The sequence below is a fragment of the Bicyclus anynana genome, chromosome 8 (assembly GCF_947172395.1).
Source record: "Bicyclus anynana chromosome 8, ilBicAnyn1.1, whole genome shotgun sequence".
Classification (NCBI taxonomy): domain Eukaryota; kingdom Metazoa; phylum Arthropoda; class Insecta; order Lepidoptera; family Nymphalidae; genus Bicyclus; species Bicyclus anynana.
In genome coordinates, this window is record NC_069090.1 from 12725865 (window position 1) to 12745691 (window position 19827).

At 35.4% G+C, this 19827-nt stretch overlaps 1 protein-coding gene across 1 annotated transcript; it reads right to left on the reverse strand.

Annotated features, from left to right (window-relative positions):
* Positions 1-2669: 2669 nt before the first annotated feature.
* Positions 2670-18782, reverse strand: LOC112053130 (apyrase). Its single transcript, XM_024092431.2, has 11 exons — positions 18544-18782; positions 11287-11509; positions 8779-8976; positions 7864-7994; positions 6363-6513; positions 5888-6014; positions 5209-5366; positions 4789-4870; positions 4009-4167; positions 3440-3585; positions 2670-2810 (listed from the first exon to the last, which is right to left on the reverse strand). The coding sequence occupies exons 1-11, from the start codon at positions 18651-18653 to the stop codon at positions 2685-2687; spliced, it is 1611 nt and encodes a 536-aa protein (XP_023948199.2). The 5' UTR covers positions 18654-18782; the 3' UTR covers positions 2670-2684.
* Positions 18783-19827: the final 1045 nt, after the last annotated feature.

Here is a 19827-nt window from a genome sequence, read left to right on the forward strand (position 1 = left end):
GGTGAGCATGCCGCTTTCATCATTTCAACCTTTAGTATTATTTCTTATATCGGCATCTTACTATTTTAGTGTCTATTTACCACGTAATTGGGCTCAAGTTAGCTAGTTCGGTACGAAACAAGGTCCAAGGTTCGAGTCCAAGGTAAAGTCGACAAAAAAAATCTAAATTCAATATTAATTTATTTCAAGTAGGGTCAGTTTACAAGCACTTTTGACACGTCAGTTGACTTTTTGTAAAGATTCTACCACCGGTTCGGAAGGCTTTGATATGTATTTGAGAAAGTTTGTGTGTGTGTGTGTGTTTGTTAATTCTAAGAACCGTAACTACAAAACTAATTTTCCTGATAGATTAACATAAATAGAGTAGGTACTTGTAAACAGTGAAAAATCCACAATTGAGACAAATTTTTGACGGCCTCCGTGGCGCAGTGGTATGCGCGGTGGATTTACAAAACGGAGGTCCTGGGTTCGATCCCCGGCTGGACCGATTGAGATTTGATCCAGGTCTGGCTGGTGGCTTCGGCCGTGGTTAGTTACCACCCTACCGACAAAGACGTACCGCCAAGCAATTTAGCGTATGGTACGATGTCGTGTAGAAACCAAAAAGGGGTGTGGTTTTTCATCCTCCTCCTAACAAGTTAGCCCGCTTCCATCTTAGACTACATCATCACTTACCATCAGGTGAGATTGTAGTCAAGGGCTAACTTGTAAATAATAAAAAAAAAATTGAGAAAAAGAGTTTGAGAAAAACAGAATTTCACGTGAACGTAGTTGCCGGCGTTCGCTAGTTTATAAAAGAAAGTCTGGTACGGGTTGTAATAAATACGGGTGTAAGACCAAAGTCTATTTATCTGTAGGTGTAGGTTGACCCCAAAGTCCCAATCCGGGTTAGTTCAAAATTAGAGTTAAGCTCATGTCGACATACGGGACCACAAGCTTTGAAAGTCCAATTAAACAGCGAATTGCATTACATCCATAAATCTTATACTAAGTGGGTTTTGTAATATTGCAATAGCTATGATGACAGTTTTTTAAATTGTATATAAATTATGAGTATGGGAAAAGCAATTTTGTAGAAGTTACAGGATATATGCGATCATTACTTTCGAAGCTAAAGGGATTAAAGCGCCAAATTTGCCACGGATCCCTGAAAATTGCCACATACAAATGTCACGAATTAATGACGCCGTTGATTCGCTGATCGTTAGATTTGTATGGGCGTTCAAACAAAATTACAGATATTTTTGTTATTTATGTTTATACTTATTAAAGTTATTTACGTTTATGTTTATAGTTCATGTATTGAAAAATGTCACTTAATGTGAAGAAGCTAAAAATCTACGATATTTTTCTAAATACAATAAAAGAATTTTAATAGATTTTGAAAATTTACATATTAATTAGTTAATATTGATCTGATACTTGAATAAAAATGTGTCATAAAAATCAAACGTAGTCATCATCCCCATTAAATATTGGAACTCCGTGACTTCGTCCACGTAGAAATGTAGAAACCCTTGATTACCATAAAAAACGTTGTAGTCAGTCAACCTTAACAGATAAACATAAAGGTACTGTTACACATGCTCTAAAATAGCATGCTAAAAACGTGCTATTAAGTTTGTTCCATACGAGCATGCTTATCATCAGTTTACATTAGCTAGCAATAAGCATGCTATTTTTTAAGTATGCTCCTGAATAAGCATGCTCAAAGCAAACATTCCAAATACACATGCTAATTTGTATCGCGCTCTGTCTAAAGTATCATGTTAGACAGGGAGAGATGAAGATGAAGAGAATACAGAATAGCAATGCTGATCGACAAGCATACTCAATAAGCAAACCTGTTCAGACGCGCTAAAAGCATGCTCCCTTCCACCCACGCAGCAAGTAGCATGCTCATTATTAGCAATGTTGCGATACACATGCGAATAAGTAGCAACTGCTCAATAGTAACATTCTTTCATGCTTGAAATGAGCATGTGTAACAGTAGCTTAATATTGTCGCAGACTTTTTTAGAAAGCTCTTACAGGTGAACAAGGGTGAGACGTCACTTACTCGTATTTTCAAGCTCTGGGTTGAGAATTTTAATTGAGATTATGGAACAAAGAAAGCCTGATCAAAGCCTACCTAGGAGCGAACCCAGGACCTTGTTTCAAAGCTATATTAACTAACCACTGGATCCTGGAAGAGTTAAGTTACATATTATATTTTAATAGGAACATGAATTGAATAGAATAAGCAAATCTCGTTCCTAAGTATTCGCTCCGAAATTAGATATTCTTGAATTCATTATTTCTAACAGATGACGCTGATTATTATAGAACGGCCCAATCTCATTATCATACATTAAAATTAATTAATTGTTAAATCCCAAAATTTCACGGCTTAGACTAACATTGAGGATTTCTACCTTAAAACAATAAATTATGTAACGGGCTTTCAAAAGTAACCGTGTTTGGGAACGGTCAATGGTGTCTCCGAAAATTAAATTTTATACCTAACCCACAGATTAAAGAATAATAGCCAGATAGAGCGCACGGAACACGGTGTCGTAGCCGTTCTAATTACAATTACTTAGTTAATAATAATAAGCCAAAGTTTGAACAGAACAACGAAACATTGTCTATCGGGTCTGCTTTAATAACTAGTCAAATAAAAGACAATGGCAACCTAAAATAAATTAATTTATTACAATGAGTCTATTGTCCAAAGTCGGCACGATCGGTGATCGTTGACGTACATAGTTTTCTACAATATCTGAGTCTCTGCCAACTGTTATCTTATTCCTTCCTTCGTTCTTTAACATCTGAAAATTAATATTCAATTAGTTATCCACATATCCACAATAGTACATATGATATAAGTGCGGTAAGTTGAAAATTACAGCCGAGGTGATATTGCAGCTCAAACCAAAGGCGAGAGCTATAGTAAGGAAGCAGAGGCTGTAATAATTAAAGCGCACGTATGTCATACGACGTTTTATAACACATTTGCGAGGAAATACACTTTGAACACACTTTCTGAAAACGAATTTGCATCTTTGCCTGTTTTTCGATGACATTTTGATACGCTGGTCATTTTTGCCCAAACAACGAAGTACGCACACCAGAGCTTGTTTTTTTTAGACAAAAAACACCACGGCCAGTATTACTAATAAAGTAAATTAATATTTTTGTTTCTGATACAGATAAATGGTTGACATTTATTGACAAAATTATTAAAATTAAAGAATTAAATGGCTTTTTATTATACTTTATCTCACAAAGTTAATTTTATTCATAAAATCTTAAACACTTTTCTTACATAAAAACTCTTTGCCAAGACTGAGTGACTCTGAGCCTTCTTATATAGCCCATAGTTACTAACCAAGTCTAGTATATAGGTCATGGCAACACGCACTGTTCGAAGAGGAACGAAGAAGTCTTGTCAACTTACATCAAAACCATTGCCACCCTTACAAATGAAGCTGAGCGTTGTAACCTGATACTCTTTTTCTGGATCTAGTGGCACGTATTCATCTCCTTCTTTTACTGACACATCTATAGTCAAGTTTGTTGTCAAGTTTAGAGTTAAACGTAGCCCTGAAACAATTTTTTTTTGTAAGTATAACGTATTAAGCTATCTTAATATCTGACCATAACACAGACCACGAGTACTTTTGGGGCTATATATCGATGTGTGTATTGGTCAAATATATATTTATTATTTGTGTGTGATTGTGTGGATACGTAAATCACTACGATCGATTTGAAAATAATGAAATTAGCTTGTTTTCTCTGTTGGCGAATATTATTTCAGCTAAGATTCTAATGAAGAAATCTAGTAAAATATACAAGATTTTTAGCACATTTTTTATTGCTGTATCGTTCTGAAAAGTGGGCCCAATTTCGGACATCTTTGACTTTGATTTTTGATTTTGACAAAAGCTATCTTCAATCTAGTTTCACGAACAGATCCCCAGAACGACTTCTACTGAAAAACATTGCATTAAAAATGAACCTCACCAGCTACTTGTGGCATCCATGGCCCATGGAATGGTTTAGCAACCCAATAGTTGGACATACAATTTCTGAAAGCCTCTATTAAATATTTGCCTTTCAGTGCAAATGTTATTACTGTATTTGTGAATGGTAGAACATTGATTACTTCGCCTCTTGTTATATCTGAAACAACATTGTTTTGTTTAGATCTTTTATTATGTTAAGAAACTTGAGCTAACTTAGCTTAATGGCTGTACACAATATCATGCCCATGCCATGTTTGACGGCCTCCGTGGCGCAGTCGTATGCGTGGTGGATTTGCAAGCCGGAGTTTCTGATTCTTGATTGATCTGATTGAGGTTTTCTTAATTGGTTCAGGTCTGGCTGGTGGAAGGCTTTGGCCGTAGCTAGTTACCACCCTACACGCTAAGTGGTTTAGCGTTCCGGTACGATGCCGTGTAGTAACCGAAAGGGTTGTGGATTTTTATCCTCCTCCTAACAAGTTATCCCGCTTCCATCTTTTAGTAATTTTTTTTTTCATAAAAAAATGCAAAATTAGAACAATAACAGGAATACTGGCTACATATTCGCTTTGGAAAGCCTGGCTGGATTTTTGGCTGGATGGATGGATGGAGGCTGAATTTTTGCGCAAAATATGAGCCAGGTGGCTTATTTCAATGTTCATCATCATTAGACTATTTACGCTATTTTAATGCGTATTGAAGAACTGAAAGTGATGAAGGGATAAAGAACTGTTTCCCTCATAAACTGAATATGAAAATCAGTAAATTTCTAATCACTTACCTCCCTTAGGGATAGATCCGCGCATCATATTCCTTAACAAGAAAGCAACGTGGGTTAGATTTGAAACTTTCATATTCTTCGCCTGAAAATAAAAATAGCAAAATAATGAATCAAAAACCCGAATGCGTCCACTCATACCAGAGATTTATATAATTATGTAGGAATATGTAAATAACTACTATTGAGTTAATCGTTATTGTTCTAATTATCGTCGTTTCAGTCAATGGTCTTATGGCAAAAAGCTTCAACCAACACGTTAAGAAATTTTTGCTAAACAAATAGCTCAACGGTAAAATACAGAATAATCTTTAACGGCGCATATTATGAGAAGGTTCCTCCTCTTCTGTTTTTTGGCAAAAAAGCCCCACAATAGTAAATATATGCTCGTAAATGAACGGACAAAAAATTTAATCAACTCACACTATCTAACCAGGCATCAGCAATGAAGTCACCAATTGCACATTCCTGTAAACCACAATCTTTTGCGATGAAGTTATCCGTCACATATCCCAATTTTTCTTCGACCAGATAACGCAATTTTTCGGTGTAAGGTTTTAACAGAGCCATTGCTTCTGGATCTGTAAATAGCAAAAAAGGAATGGAAGAATATGCAATTTATCATTAACTAAATGATCAATTTTAGGGAATTAAATCTACTAAACGGGAGGTGAATTACCATCACAAGAAAAACCTTATTTGATTGATTACATTCACGGAATTAATAAAGCATTAGATTGAGCGTTTATTCTTTGTAATGCAATTACAATAAATCTTAATAGGAAGGAATCACTACGAGTAGGTCTAATATAAGACGAGCTTGTATTGAAAGATTAAAATTATTATAGGCAGCAAGAAACATAGAAGACAAGACAGACAAGCGCATTAATTTTATGTTTAGCAGGTAATTTAGCGACCAATCGATTGCAGAAAATTTAACATCTGCTATAACTATTTACTCGTATTTATTCACTTCAGATTCAGGCGATCACAGTTTTGATTTAAGTAACATAGCAAAGAAAATCAAATTAATACAAATCTTAATACTCAGGTATTCTAAGTTTTAAATCGTTTAATAACATAAATGTAAACTCAAACATACCTTCGGGGATGGATCTATTGAGAAAGACGGGTTCACCGCTAAACTCTTTCAAGTTACCCTTTTGATCGAAGTAGACGGTAAGATTGCCGAGGTACTTTGTGAAACACGCAGCAGTTACTATCAGGACCTGGCAAAATATAAAATCACCATCATCATCATCATCATCATCAACATAATCATCATCTCCATCATCATCAACATCATCATCATCATCATCATCATCATCATCAGATTTACGTACACTGGCCTTGGCTGCTTGATATTTTTATTTCAGCCGCTATTGGTCGACAACATCTTTTTCTCTTCACGAAATATGTTGTTAAAATCTCCCAAATGCAGAATGATCGCTTGTCGCTTCATCGCAACCCAACAGAAGAGCGATATTTCCGGTTCGGCCGATAATGTCGCGGCTTGCATGTTAAGCACAGTATTTGGGCTTCTTGTAATGTCAAACTAATATGTCATATCCACTTACTTCATGATCGGGTTGTGAATCAGTTTTAACCAGAACGGGGTATGGTCCGGAAATGTATTCATTGCTGGGTGATTTCCCATTCCAGAGAAGGCTGTGGGAATGTCCGCCGACTATCACGTCAATGTTTTCACCGACAGTGCTTGCTATTTTCCTAAAAATAAGTACAATAACTCTCAACACCTTGTATATTATATAACAGGTTTACTTGAATGAGGAGGTTTTTAAATGTTTGTTACTCACAAACTTCTTAATTTCTTAACCAATTTTGAAAATTCTTTTTTTGTTTGAAAGAGCATATTGCCGGATTGGTCCCATTTAATTTTCATAAAAATCGGTTCAGTAACATTGTGTTAAAATGAAAATAACGAAATTGCCCGTACTGTGGCGCTTTCGTTTACTATACTTGGACACACTAAAAACAGAGAAATTAAATATTTTTAACAAAAAAATTCAACGACTTCAAAATCACAAAATTAAACTAAAAAGCGTAAAATAACATCATATTATGTGATACCTTCTGATTATTTTGAAGGTGGTGCCAACACAGTGATGCATTAACTTAAGTCGTTTAAATCGTAAAGTTTCCCGTTGTTCTTTCAGAAAAGGCACCGCCTTCAAAGTGATCAGAAGGTAGCACATACGATGTTATCTCTCAAACTTTCAACAGCTGGTTGAGTGTTTTGAGTGTTTGTTGTTGATACAAGAAAAATATTATAATATTTTGTTAAAATTTCATACAAACACTGCAACGACATTTGAAACTTCTCAATATATAATATTCTCAAAATGGATAGTGGAAAGCTCCAATATACCGCAAGATTTATTTCATATTAAATCACAAGGATATTGAAGTATATATCGGCATAAGGATTCTTATGCACCTTAGTCAGCCAGATGACAGGTTTATTGGAAAATATGTGAGCCAGCTACTTTCTATGCATTTAAATCACCAACAAGTCAACTGCGAAGAATAAAATATGTTCGAACAATTCTCATTTAGATGGGCAATCGTTACAGTTAAAAATGTGCTTGTTGACCAATACGTTGGCCAGTGCGTTGGTCAATACGCTCTTTGTTGGCCAGTATTGTTGTTATTTCAAAACACCCGCAATACTGCCACAATCTTAATTGGCCAGGTGAGGGTGTCGCTGTAGTCGCGCTTCTAGTATTAAACACTAAGAAACCTTAGTGTTTTGAAAATCAGCAACGTGTATTATGTGTATATAGTATGTAGTGCACGGGTTAGGCTGAGCTGTACACCCTTTTATTTTAAGGGTTACAGACAGACATGCCGTCATAAGGATAGGGTACATAAGGGTAGGGTAACTTTTAGATATGAATAAATTTATTTTTCTTTCTTTCTTCTTTCTTGTGGATAACAGGGCGATAGGCCACTTTCGACCTTCCTAAAATGACATATGTCTGGTTAACGCAGGTTCATTAGTTATGTTAGTTGATCAACAGCAAATAGCTGATTGCTGGAGAGGATACAATTACATACTTATCGACTTCAAGCCCGCAGTGTGAAAGCACTATTATTATGTCTACTCCTTTATCGGTTAAAATCTGTGCTTCCCTCTGAACTACTGCTATTGGGTCCAAAAATTTCACTTTTTCAGGATTTGATGACGTCTGGTAACAAATAATATTCGAATTAGTTGTAAAAGAAGAAAAATGACCGAGAAATAATTCACCCTACGTCATTTCCACAACCGACACGAATATAATTACACCTCAGTTGAATCCCGTTAAACGGTTAAGGCTATATAATGTACCAAGTACATTATATAGCCTTAAAGTTTGTAGTGTATGTACAACAAACATACACTACAAACTCGTGCATTTATACATATACACACATAACATAATATAAAGCTCTGCCCTTGTAGGTGTTAGAGCTTTATATTGGCCTATGGCGATAGTTCTTTATTATTTTCTTATATATCATTACGAGCACTGTCACAAAGACGTCCTACTGCTAGAGTGTTATTCAGATAGCATGGGTACGGTGACTGTCGCCTGTTTGACTTTCATAATACGTACTATTATCGCGAACCGCGTCAAATTTTTAAAAGTAAAACGAACTGTCACCCGCACCATCCTACATGAAACGAACTGTAAGATTACTACTACTATCCTTAGGCAATCAAGTTAAAAAGAGGATAATTTTTTCTTTAACCAAAATCCCCAAATATAAATTTGTATTGTGGATTATCCCGTAGTACAAAATGATATTTATAATGTAACAAGCAGACGCCCTGTGATTTCAGCAGTGTAGTTTCTGTTCCTGTGGTAATATGGGGATAAAATATAGCTTATATTACTAGCTGATGATGTAGCATCCCATTGGTAAAAAAAAAATCAATGCAAATTCAATGCAAACAAACAATGAAATATTTTAACAATCAATATTTACCCTTGTTTCTGTTGTAATCAGGCCAATAATTCCTATTTTTCTTCCCCTTCTTTTTAGGACAATATGTGGTTGATACAAGCCTGCGAGGGAAGGCTCTAAACTGGTATCAATATTCGCTACCACAACAGGAGCTTTGAGTGCCGCGAGGTATGGTGCTAGGCCCTCAATACCATCGTCGAATTCATGGTTGCCTATGGTCTGTAAAATACAAAAAGAAACCTTAAATTTACCTATACCTAAAATATGAAAGAATACAATAATTAACGTAAGCTAAGAAATTAAATATCACGTGTCTCAAGCGGCGAAGGAAAACATCGTGAGGAAACTTGCATACTTGAGAATTTTCTTAATTCTCTGCGTGTGTGAAGTCTGCCAATCCGCATTGGGCCAGCGTGTTAGACTATTGCCCTAACCCCTCTCATTCTAAGAGGAGACTCGAGCTTAGCAATTAGCCGAATATGGGTTGATAATGATAATGATGATGATGATGATGTAACATTTTACAGTAAGATAACTTGAAAAATTTTTAAGAAAGAAAAAAAGAAAATATGTTTATTGGAGTTTATTGGAGTTTACTCCTTAAGAATCGATTTTTTATATATAAGGCGCCCGGTATGAGAAAAATCCGAGGGGTGGGTGCGCACGTATGTGCACGCTGTTGGCGGCAGCGCACGGTGAAAGGTGCGCAGAATAGGTTGCGCACAAAAAACGTAACGCATGTCATTTCATAACTTATTGGAGTTCACTCCTTAAGAATAGATTTTTCATATATAGCCTCCGTTATGAAAAAAATATGGGCAGTAAAATTCGATGAACGCATAGCGTTACCTTTTTTGTGCGCAACCTATTCTGCGCACCTTTCACCGTGCGCTGCCGCCAACAGCGTTCACATGCCTAGCGCGTCCGCACGCACGTGCACGCTGTTGGTGGGCGCGCACGCAGCGCTGCACCTCGCTTGCGCACCTTTCACTTTTCAGGCATTGCTATTGAAAAGAGTAAACTCCATCCGTGCGTCGGAGCTGACACACACTTTTTTTTATTTTTTTTGTGGCACAAACAGATATTATAAGTCTGTCTAAGACACCAAACAGAAAGAGTTACAGAGAGAACCAGCTCAGTATTGGCCGTTTATTGCAAAAAAGCAATTCCCAGCGCTGATTTTCAGCTGAGACCCAAAATTGATTTGTAGATTTTAGAAAAATCATGAATAACATTATTTTAAGTATTATTCTTAAGTTATTTTTTTAAATAGTAACAATTCTATTATACGTAGGTATAGATTATTATACGTACTTATTGATTTATTGATTCTAGACTTCAAAGATAGATAGATAGACGAGACAGCAAAATCCACAATCATTGGTCTTGCGTAATTAAATGACGCATGATACCGTGGCTAAGTGATCATTGTTTTTGTTTAGTTATTATCTTAACCATAAACTTGTAGACTACAAACTTTTCTGATTTTAACATGCCCTGTTAAATGTTTTTTTTTTTTATGCAATATATGCGGTCTAGGTTGGACCGCGCTTACCTAGAAGATGCCTATTCACACTTGCTTTGAAGGTGTTCAAATTATATGTGTCAGGAAACACAAACGCCGGAAGGGCATTCCAAATTTTTGCTGTACGAATTAGAAATGTAGATGCAAATGTTTGGGTGAAATTCTTGGACTCAAATGTTCTATACTTACTTAATCTTGAGTGAGATGAACAAAAAATACTTACTACAGTGATAAAAATAGTTCCAATCGACCGATTAGAGAAATCTGTCGATTGAAACGGCCAAGGCTTCGAATGAAAAAGTAACGACGCTTTGACGGCCTCCGTGGCGCAGTGGCATACGCGGTGGACTTACAAGACGGGGTCCTGGGTTCGAACCAAAGCAGGGCCGATTGAAGTTTTCTTAATTTGTACAGGTCTGGCTGGTGGGAGGCTTTGGCCGTGGCTAGTTACCATCCTACCAACAATAATGCTAAGCGATTTAGCGAGTTCCGGTACGATGTCGTGTAGAAACCGAAAGAGTGTGGATTTTCATACTCCTCCTACCAAGTTAGCCCGCTTCCATCTTAGATTGCATCATCACTTACAATCAGGTGAGATTGTAGTCAAGGACTAACTTGTAACGAATAAGAAAAAAGCTAGGAATATTGTGCGTGATTTTATTGGTTTTTAATTTTCGGACATAATTTTATCTAGATCTATCTAATGTTTATTATTTTTAAATTACCAAAAAACAATGAGGGCGATACAAGGTAAACAACAAAGAGAGACAACAATAAAAAAATAAAAAAAAATTCTTTTCTTTTTGCCTGTTCATGTGCTTCGCGATTCACATAGTACAAATTGAAGCACTCGAAGGATATCATGTGGTTTTCACAGATTAAACAATATTATGGACTTTGCTACATTTTATATCAGATGTAAATATACAGTCATCCAAAAAATCACACAGATAAAATAACGGAGTCTGCTAATTAAAAAAAAATAATAATAATAAAAAACTTACATGAGCATCATTGGGTAGCAAGTTAATGAACTTCTGCGTGATGTTCCACTTCAGCAAAGTATACCAATACGTCCCCTGGAAGGTGTCTCCAGCATTTAGAAGCAATGCACCTGGCTTCTCCTTCAGCAAAGCCTTAATCTCGTAGTACAGGCGAGCGTAGCCTCCTAAGCACGAGGTATCATTTGACACACAGACCGGATATGACACCGTGGTCTCTTCAAATCTGGAAAAAAAATCGCTTGTTATATTTAACTACCAGCAGACGCCCGCGACTACGTCCGCGTAGAATTCAGTTTTCACAAATCCCGCGGAAACCATGGAATGTTCCGGGATAAAAAGTAGCGTAAAGTCTGTGTAATCGGACCGGAATATTGACCGAAGTCCGTCTTTGTCATTGGCTCATTGGTTATTGGTGGCTAATGGTTTTTTTGCAGTTTGAAATCACAGGAGTTCCTTGTTGACAACGGAACCCTAAATACATCAACTAAGCCGTAAATTTTAAAGTTATGTGAAAAATGTCTATGTGATAACATTTTTCAAGTGATATGGATTTTTTTTTGTTTTCCAGAAGAAGTATGACGTTTTCCCTTAACAAGAAGCCCTTTAAACACCAAGCAATAGCTAAAACATATGATCCAGGTGTACTCGTTGGTCACAAGTTCTGGGATCTGCTCAGAGTTTGACCTCTTGTTCAAGGGGCAACCTTTTTTCTCTGTCTCACGATGGACCCAGCACTAACACGGTGAATTCATAGAATGCAAAGATATTTGTCTGTGCTAGATAATCATAATCAAAAGTAAACATTTAGGTATCCATAATTTCAACTCAGTCAATTTGGTTTGTTTAGAAATTCAGTTGCAAGATTTTACAAACAAACATACATTAGAAGATAAAAAAATTATAAACATGACATATAATGTAATGGTTAGAGATGATATTTGAGGCATAAAATCTTTGGCAATTTACTTGCACAATCTTCTTCTTTCGTTGAGAACGATTCTAATAAAATAAGAACTTCCTTATTTTTAAGTCGGTTAAAAAGAGAGCCGTGATAACCCAGTGGATATGACCTCTGCCTCCGATTCCGGAGGGTGTGGATTCGAATCCGGTCCACGGCATGCACCTCCAACTTTTCAGTTGTATACATTTTAAGAAATTAAATATCACGTGTCTCAAACGGTGAAGGAAATCATCGTGAGGAAACGTGCATGCCTGAGAATTTTCTTAATTCTCTGTGTGTGTGAAGTCTGCCAATCCGCATTGGGCCAGCGTGGTGGACTACTGGCCTAATCCCTCTCATTCTGAGAGGAGACTCGAGCTCAGCAGTGAGCCGAATATGGGTTGATAATATAAAGATAAAAGAGAGCTGCAAAGCACTTCGCATTTCTGAAATTTTAGTGAAGTCTTTAAATATTTTATTGGAAGTAGATGAAATGTAGATTACCTAAGTGTTTTTTTTATGAAGTTTTTCATCAATATCTTTCAATAGTACTACTACACAACAACAACAATAATAGATGTTGTTGTATCTTAAAAAAAACTGTTATTGTTGTTAAATTAACCGGGAAGCACGCAATAATTTAATTTCATGGATCGAAAATCAGTAAATAATTATTATTATCCAATTCACAATAAGAGTAGACATCTTGCATTTCATTTGTTCAATGTCAATCATATCAAACCACGCTGGCCCACTGCGGATTGGTAGACTTAACACACGTAGAGAATTAAGAAAATTCTCAGGTATGCAGGTTCCTTCACGGTGTTTATCCTTCATCGAAATACGTGATTCGAACGTACGCCCTCCGCATCGAAAGCAGAGGTAATATCCACTGGGCTATCATGGCTCTCATAATCATTAACCTTTATATCATAGCAAGAATTGCTCGTTCCAATATAATAATTATTAATAAATTAATCCTACTAATATTATTTAAGCGAAAGTTTGTATGGATGTTTGGACGTTTGTTACTCTTTAACGCCGCTACTACTGAAGCGATTTGGCTGAAATTTGGAACGGAATTAGATTTTACATAGGCTACTTTTTTTCACATAGGCTACTTTTTATCCTGAAATAATCTATGGTTTCCCGAGATTTGCGAGAACTGATGATTTTGAAGTATGAATCTTTGTTACTCTTTCACGCCTCGACTACTGAACCGAATTAGCTGAAATTTGGTATTAAGATACCAAATTTGGTATAAATAGCCTGGATTAACACATAGACTACTTTTTTATATCGGAAAAATCCATGGTTTCGGAGGGATTTGTGAAAAACTAAATTCCACGCGGACGAAGTCGCGGGCGTCCTCTAGTGAATAATAAATTAGGTATTCAATTTAACAGACAGACCAAAACAAAACACAGGCGTCTAAAGGCGTAATTTAATTTATTCATGCATAGAAACCGCTTCATTTTAAAAAAAATAAGCGACATGTTTTTAAGTTCCGTTAAAACGAGCTTTTCAATTGAACACGTGTAAGAACTAGTAAGTACCTACGCCTATTTACTTATTCGCCACTTAGCCAATGAGGATCAAGGGATCCTGCAATCGAGTCCTAAGTTGAGTCCTAACCGACTTAAAAAAGGAGGAGGTTCTCAATTTGATGCGTATGTTTTTTTTCTTTATTTTTTTTTAATGTTCGATACCTCAAACGTTGTCATTTCTTAACCAATATTGAAAATTCTTTTCTCTTATTTGAAAGAGTAATAAAGTGCTAGATTAATAAATAAATAAAATAAAAAAAAATAAAAATAAAAAGCCTTTTATTTCGCACATAAGTAAGCACATATACATATTAGTGTTAATAAAATTTATAAAAAAATAAATTACAATTTTTAAATTTTTGTAAGTACAAACTCAAACTTGAGGTTGAGTAAAGTAACTACTTTAATACTTATTTATAAAGTTTAAAAAAAAAAAAAAAATTTTTAGTGCGAACCCCTCTATTTGAGGGTGAAGGCCTCCTCCAGAGATGACCAGTACTCTCTATCTGTGGCTTTTTTCCTCCACTGTTTTCCAGCCGTCCTTTCAATGTCGTCTGCCCATCTACTTCTAGGTCTTCCTCTTTTTCTAGCACCCACAGGCCCTGTCCATGCCGTTAGCCGAGAAGTCCATCTATCGTCATTTATTCTTGCTACATGGCCCGCCCATCTCCATTTTAATCTCATAGAATAGTTTAGTGCGTCTATTACTCCTGTTTTTTCTCTTATAGTAGAGTTGCGAATTTTTTGATAGCTGTGCTAGATTAGTTCCATTAATTTTCATTCAAATCGGTCTAGTAATTTTGTGTTAAAATTAAAATAACTAAATTGCCTGTACCGTGGCGCTTCCGTTCACTATGCTAGGACACACTAAAAAACAGAAAAATAAAATATTGTAGTGTAATCTCTGTACTGAGAGACTGTAATGAGGGACGCCTGGCACTCAATAGGCCGTTAAAAAGGCTGATAAAGATGCTCTGTGAAATGTTACTCTGTTGTTGGTTGTTCCTTTCAAAATCGGCTGCAGCATTCTTTAAAGTTAGCGCTGGTTTTCTTAATTAGTCCAGGTCTGGCTGGTGGGAGGCTTCAGCCGTGGCTAGTTACCACCCTACATAGACGTACCACCAAGCGATTTAGCGTTCCGGTACGATGTCGTGTAGAAACCAAAAGGATTTTCATCCTCTTCGTAACAAGTTAGCCCGCTTCCATCTTAGATTGCATCATCATGTACCATCAGGTGAGATTGTAGTCAAGGACTAACTTGTAAGGAATAAAGAAATCACGTCCGGTCGCCAATCTGTTTTCAAATAGTTGAAAATCTGTCAAAAAAAATCTGGTGAAATATCTATTGTGATGACCTCTTTAACTATGACTTTTGATCCATGAAATTACGAGTAGAACAAGCATTATACATAATAAACTTCCCGATTAAGTTTACAACATTTTTTTACCGGAAATAGTTATTATTGTCTAGGCACTGATAGCAACCGTAAAATAAAATTTAAATATAGAAAAAACCTATACAAAAGATTACCGGAAGACATCCATTAAATACTTAAATATCTACTTACCTACGTTCAATATTATGAACGACATTAATACAAATATTATTAAAAATTAATATTTGTTTGTTTGTTTGTAGAAAATAGGCTCCGAAAGTAATGGATATTAATGGAAAGGTACTTTATCTACAAATAACATGAGCTATATTTTATTTCCGTGTTCAAAGGGAATGGAAACTACGAGGGTGAAACCACGGTACGACCGCTAGTATATATAAACTTTTTAGCATAAAAATGGAATCGACTTCAAAGACGTATTTCTATTATTTTGATTTTTTTCCACAAAATTACTAAACCGATTTTCATAAAAGTTAAAAGGGGACTAATCTGGGAGTAGGTATACTCTATCAAACAAAAAAATAACTGTCAAAATTGGTTAATAAATGACGAAATTATTAAGTAACAAATATTTAAAAAAAACATACGCATCAAAATTCAAAAATAAAAATAAAAATTCATTTATTTCAATTAGGCTTAGTTTACAAGCACTTTTGAAATGTCAGGATTATGTCCTAATGTAATTTAATCTTATGGTGGTAATAATAGTCAAAAACTTATTTTAAATTAAATTTTGGAGGGTTCCAAGTGCGCCTCGGTCCGAGAAGAGTCCACAACAAACTCAGTCAAGGTTTATTTTTTCATCGAATTAAGAACCTCATCCTTTTTTTGAAGTCGGCTAAAAAGCAGCAAGGCACCTCTGAGAAATGAGTCAAAAACTAACTAACTAATTAACTTATAGCGTGGCTACTTTTTATCTGAAAAAAAAATTGCTCGCGATATTCCTGAAAAAAAAAACGAAATTTTACTCCTAGGGAGTTATATAGTTGGGGCATCAAGTAGTTTGAAAAACTTGTTTTTTTATTTTAAATACTTCACAAAATAAATTTGCCAATATTATCAGTTTCTTTATTCGAAACTTTATTTCTCAATGTCACTTCACTGACCAGATTTCACCAACTTGAAAACGTTTCATGCGGACGGAATTTTAATTATGCCCTTAAACAACTTTCTTAAACCTTATATGGTATGCATTAAAATTTATTAGTAGCTATTCAGATGTATGGCTTTTTAAATCTTATTTAGTACTGACAAATATCAAAACATGATAAAATCACCCAATTTTTTAGAAAATATTTATATTACAGAAACTTTAAGTGATAACTAATTTATAGTTCAACGGAATTGTGTGATTGATAGATTGTACTAATTAATGTAAAAACCAATTAAGATATCAAAAACTACTTCGTAATTAAGGGTTTTCAAGTTATTCTTAATTTTTGGTTGCACTAAGATGATTTTAACTTATATTACCTATTAATTTAATAACCCATCACAGGCTTAATGAATTAGAGCCTTAGCCAGACATACCTACGTTAGCGATAGCGATAGTGATAGCGATAGCGATTATCGCACTTTCTATCAGACCATGCTCCCACAGAAAATAGGGATCGTGACAGGTTTTTTTAATTGTATATAAATTTGGAGTATGCTAATAGTAAAGTAATTTTCTAAAAGGAACAAGATATCTGCGATTATTACTTTTGAAGCTACGGGGATTTAAAGGGTCATGTTTACGGCACTGCCCCTGAAAAACGCCCCATACTAAATGGTACGTCGTAAGCACATAATGATCGTTAGAATGCGCGTTCAAAATTACTAATATTTTTGTTATTTGTGCGTTTATGTTTATAGTTCACATATTGAAAAATATCACATTGAATGTAAGGAGCTAAAAATGTATGAATTTTCATCTAACTACGATAAAAGACTGATGAAATTTTGTAATCTCATTTTTTTGCTAATATCCAGACATTCTTTGTTTTTTTACGTTTAAATTGGTTAATACCTTTTGACCATATTTACCCGAATGTTTGATAATAATCAATATATTCAAACCTAGTTATAATCCCCCAATATGATGAGAAAGGGAAGCTAGACAGAGTGGCGCCGTAACGCGTTACGCTACGGTTCTTATAAGTAATAACTTCAAATTTGCTTCAGGTATACTTGGATGGTTGAGTCTAGGGAGCTGTTACCTTCCAAAGACATTACTCCAAAATCCATAATTGGTTACCGTACTTAGTTATGGTCAAGAGCATAGGCTGACAAACTTCAAAAAGGCATCATTATATGAGATATTTGACGGCCTCCGTGGCGCAGTGGTATGCGTGGTGGATTTACAAAACATAGGTCCTGGGTTCGATCCCTGGCTAGGCCGATTGAGGTTTTCTTAATTGGTCCAGGTCTGGCTGGTGGGAGGATTCTAATTATTAATTTTTATTATTGATATCTTTTATTAATTGATATCGATATATTTCGAACCCTTATTTTATGTACTACACAAATATATTACATACAAAATATTTTTTTTTTTTTTAAATAAATATACTTAAACAACACGCATCACTATCTAGCCCCAAAGTAAGCATACAAAGTAGCTTGTGTTATGGGTACTAAGATAGTTGAAGAATATTATTGTTTATATTAAATTTGATATAAGTCAACTACCCTATTACGTAAACTGATCATAAAAACAATAATTACAACGAAAATAAAGTACTTACCAACGAGTACTTTACCATTTTTACTTTTTAGATTGCAATTGTTTTTTTTTTTATTTTTTTATTCTCTACAAGTTAGCCCTTGACTACAATCTCACCTGATGGTAAGTCATTATTTAATCTAAGATAGAAGCGGGTTAACTTGTTAGGAGGAGGATGAAATCCACACCCCTTTCAGTTCTACACGACATCGTACCGGAACGCTAAATCGCTTGGCGGTACGTCTTTGACAATAGGGTGGTAACTAGCCACGGCCAAAGCCTCCAGCCAGACCTGGACCAATTATAAATTACTTGGACCAATTATAATTAAATCGGACCAGTAGTTCTTGAGATTAGCGCGTTCAATCAAACAAACAAACTCTTCAGCTTTATAATATTAATTACAATAGGATTATTCTTACCAATTACATTTTTTTTATAATTATATTAATAATATATTATATTATTATCTAATTAAAATACTTAGGTACCTAACATGAGGTTTGCGTTCATTAAAATCCTTGAACTTATTGCGAAACATGTTTGCGATTCGGCATTCAAATCTGAATGCCAAACGCAATCTATTATTAATAAAAAAAAAAATCACAACATCCATGACCCCGTATGGGCCAGTACAAAACAGCTGTTGATAATGATACATTTCCTCACCTCGCATGAAAATCATTATAATGCACTATATCCAATCGAAACAAGTCCTGTTTTACAACAGCGGCTTCTATTACACACACAAAGGTTACAATCACAATCGATTGATACATTTTTATGTTAACAAGTTATTAATTTCGCTACAGTTAGTATAACTATTATCACATTGTCTGTTATCGTAATAAAATACGTAACCGCATTTGCGTCGGCTCTAACTGAGTGATTAAGTACTACTAAATAGTAAACACGGCGCCTGTGGAGGCGAAGCGAGATTGATAGGTTATTGTTCGGCTGTGGACACAGCAGGTGCATCAGTTCATTCACTAGTAGACGCTGCGCGGTTTCACACGCGTGGTTCCCGTTCCCGTAGGAATACGGGGATAAAATAGTCTATAGCCTTCCTCGATAAATAGGCTATCTAGCACTGAAAGAATTTTTCAAATCGGACCAGTAGTTTGTTGGTTTCTTTGATTGAACGCGCAAATATCAGGAACTACTGGTTTGATTTGAAAAACTCTTTCAGTTTTAGATAGCCCATTTATAGAGGAAGGCTATAGGTTATATTTTATCCCCGTATTCCTACGGGAACGGGAACCACGCAGGTGAAACCGCGCGGCGTCTTCTAGTGTACTTATATACGTTTTTACACTTCCTCAACACACAACTCGACATTGTATACAATATTTAGGTATTATTAGTTTAAATAACTATCGTTGTTTACTATGCGACTCAATGAAATCAAGACAATTAGCCGCTTTTGTTCGCCTCAGTTTTGACGCGTTAGTGACATATCTCTATTATAAAATCTTTGTTCGTTTTACTATAAAGAATCTGTGCATTAGCGCCATCACATTTTTTCCTACAAAAGGCCACTGAAGACGGAAAAAGGAAAAACTAAATAAAAATGTCTCAATGCTTTGTTCTCCTTATAGAAATCTATCAGCTATTGTGTCTACAAAATAATAATTGGGTAGTTAAGTAGGTACTATACCTATCTCTAACATCTTTCCGGTATTGTGTCGATAGTTGTTTTTATTGTAGTTTTTTTTTTTAGTTTACGGTTTTATTATACTCATTATTATGTAAGTGCTTTTAGTTTAAATGTACAAGTTAAGGTCGGTTTATATCTACAGACACAGTGCGTCACAGACAAGTAGCGTGGTAGACATCCACAGACACCGTCTATTCACACTACCCGGCTGATAACTAGAGACAGCTTAAGTTCTTTTCATGAAAGAACTCCCCCAGACGCGGCGCTAATGTCTTAATGGCTCATTGTCACTTTGT

Coding starts and splice junctions, on each gene's coding strand:
- LOC112053130 (XM_024092431.2), bottom strand. CDS start 18,653: ATGTATCAATCGATTGTGATTGTAACCTTTGTGTGTGTAATAGAAGCC. Junction 5,367..5,887: donor CAATAGATCCATCCCCGAAG/GTATGTTTGAGT, acceptor TGCTATTTACAG/ATCCAGAAGCAATGGCTCTG. Junction 2,811..3,439: donor AGGGTGGCAATGGTTTTGAT/GTAAGTTGACAA, acceptor ATTAATTTTCAG/ATGTTAAAGAACGAAGGAAG.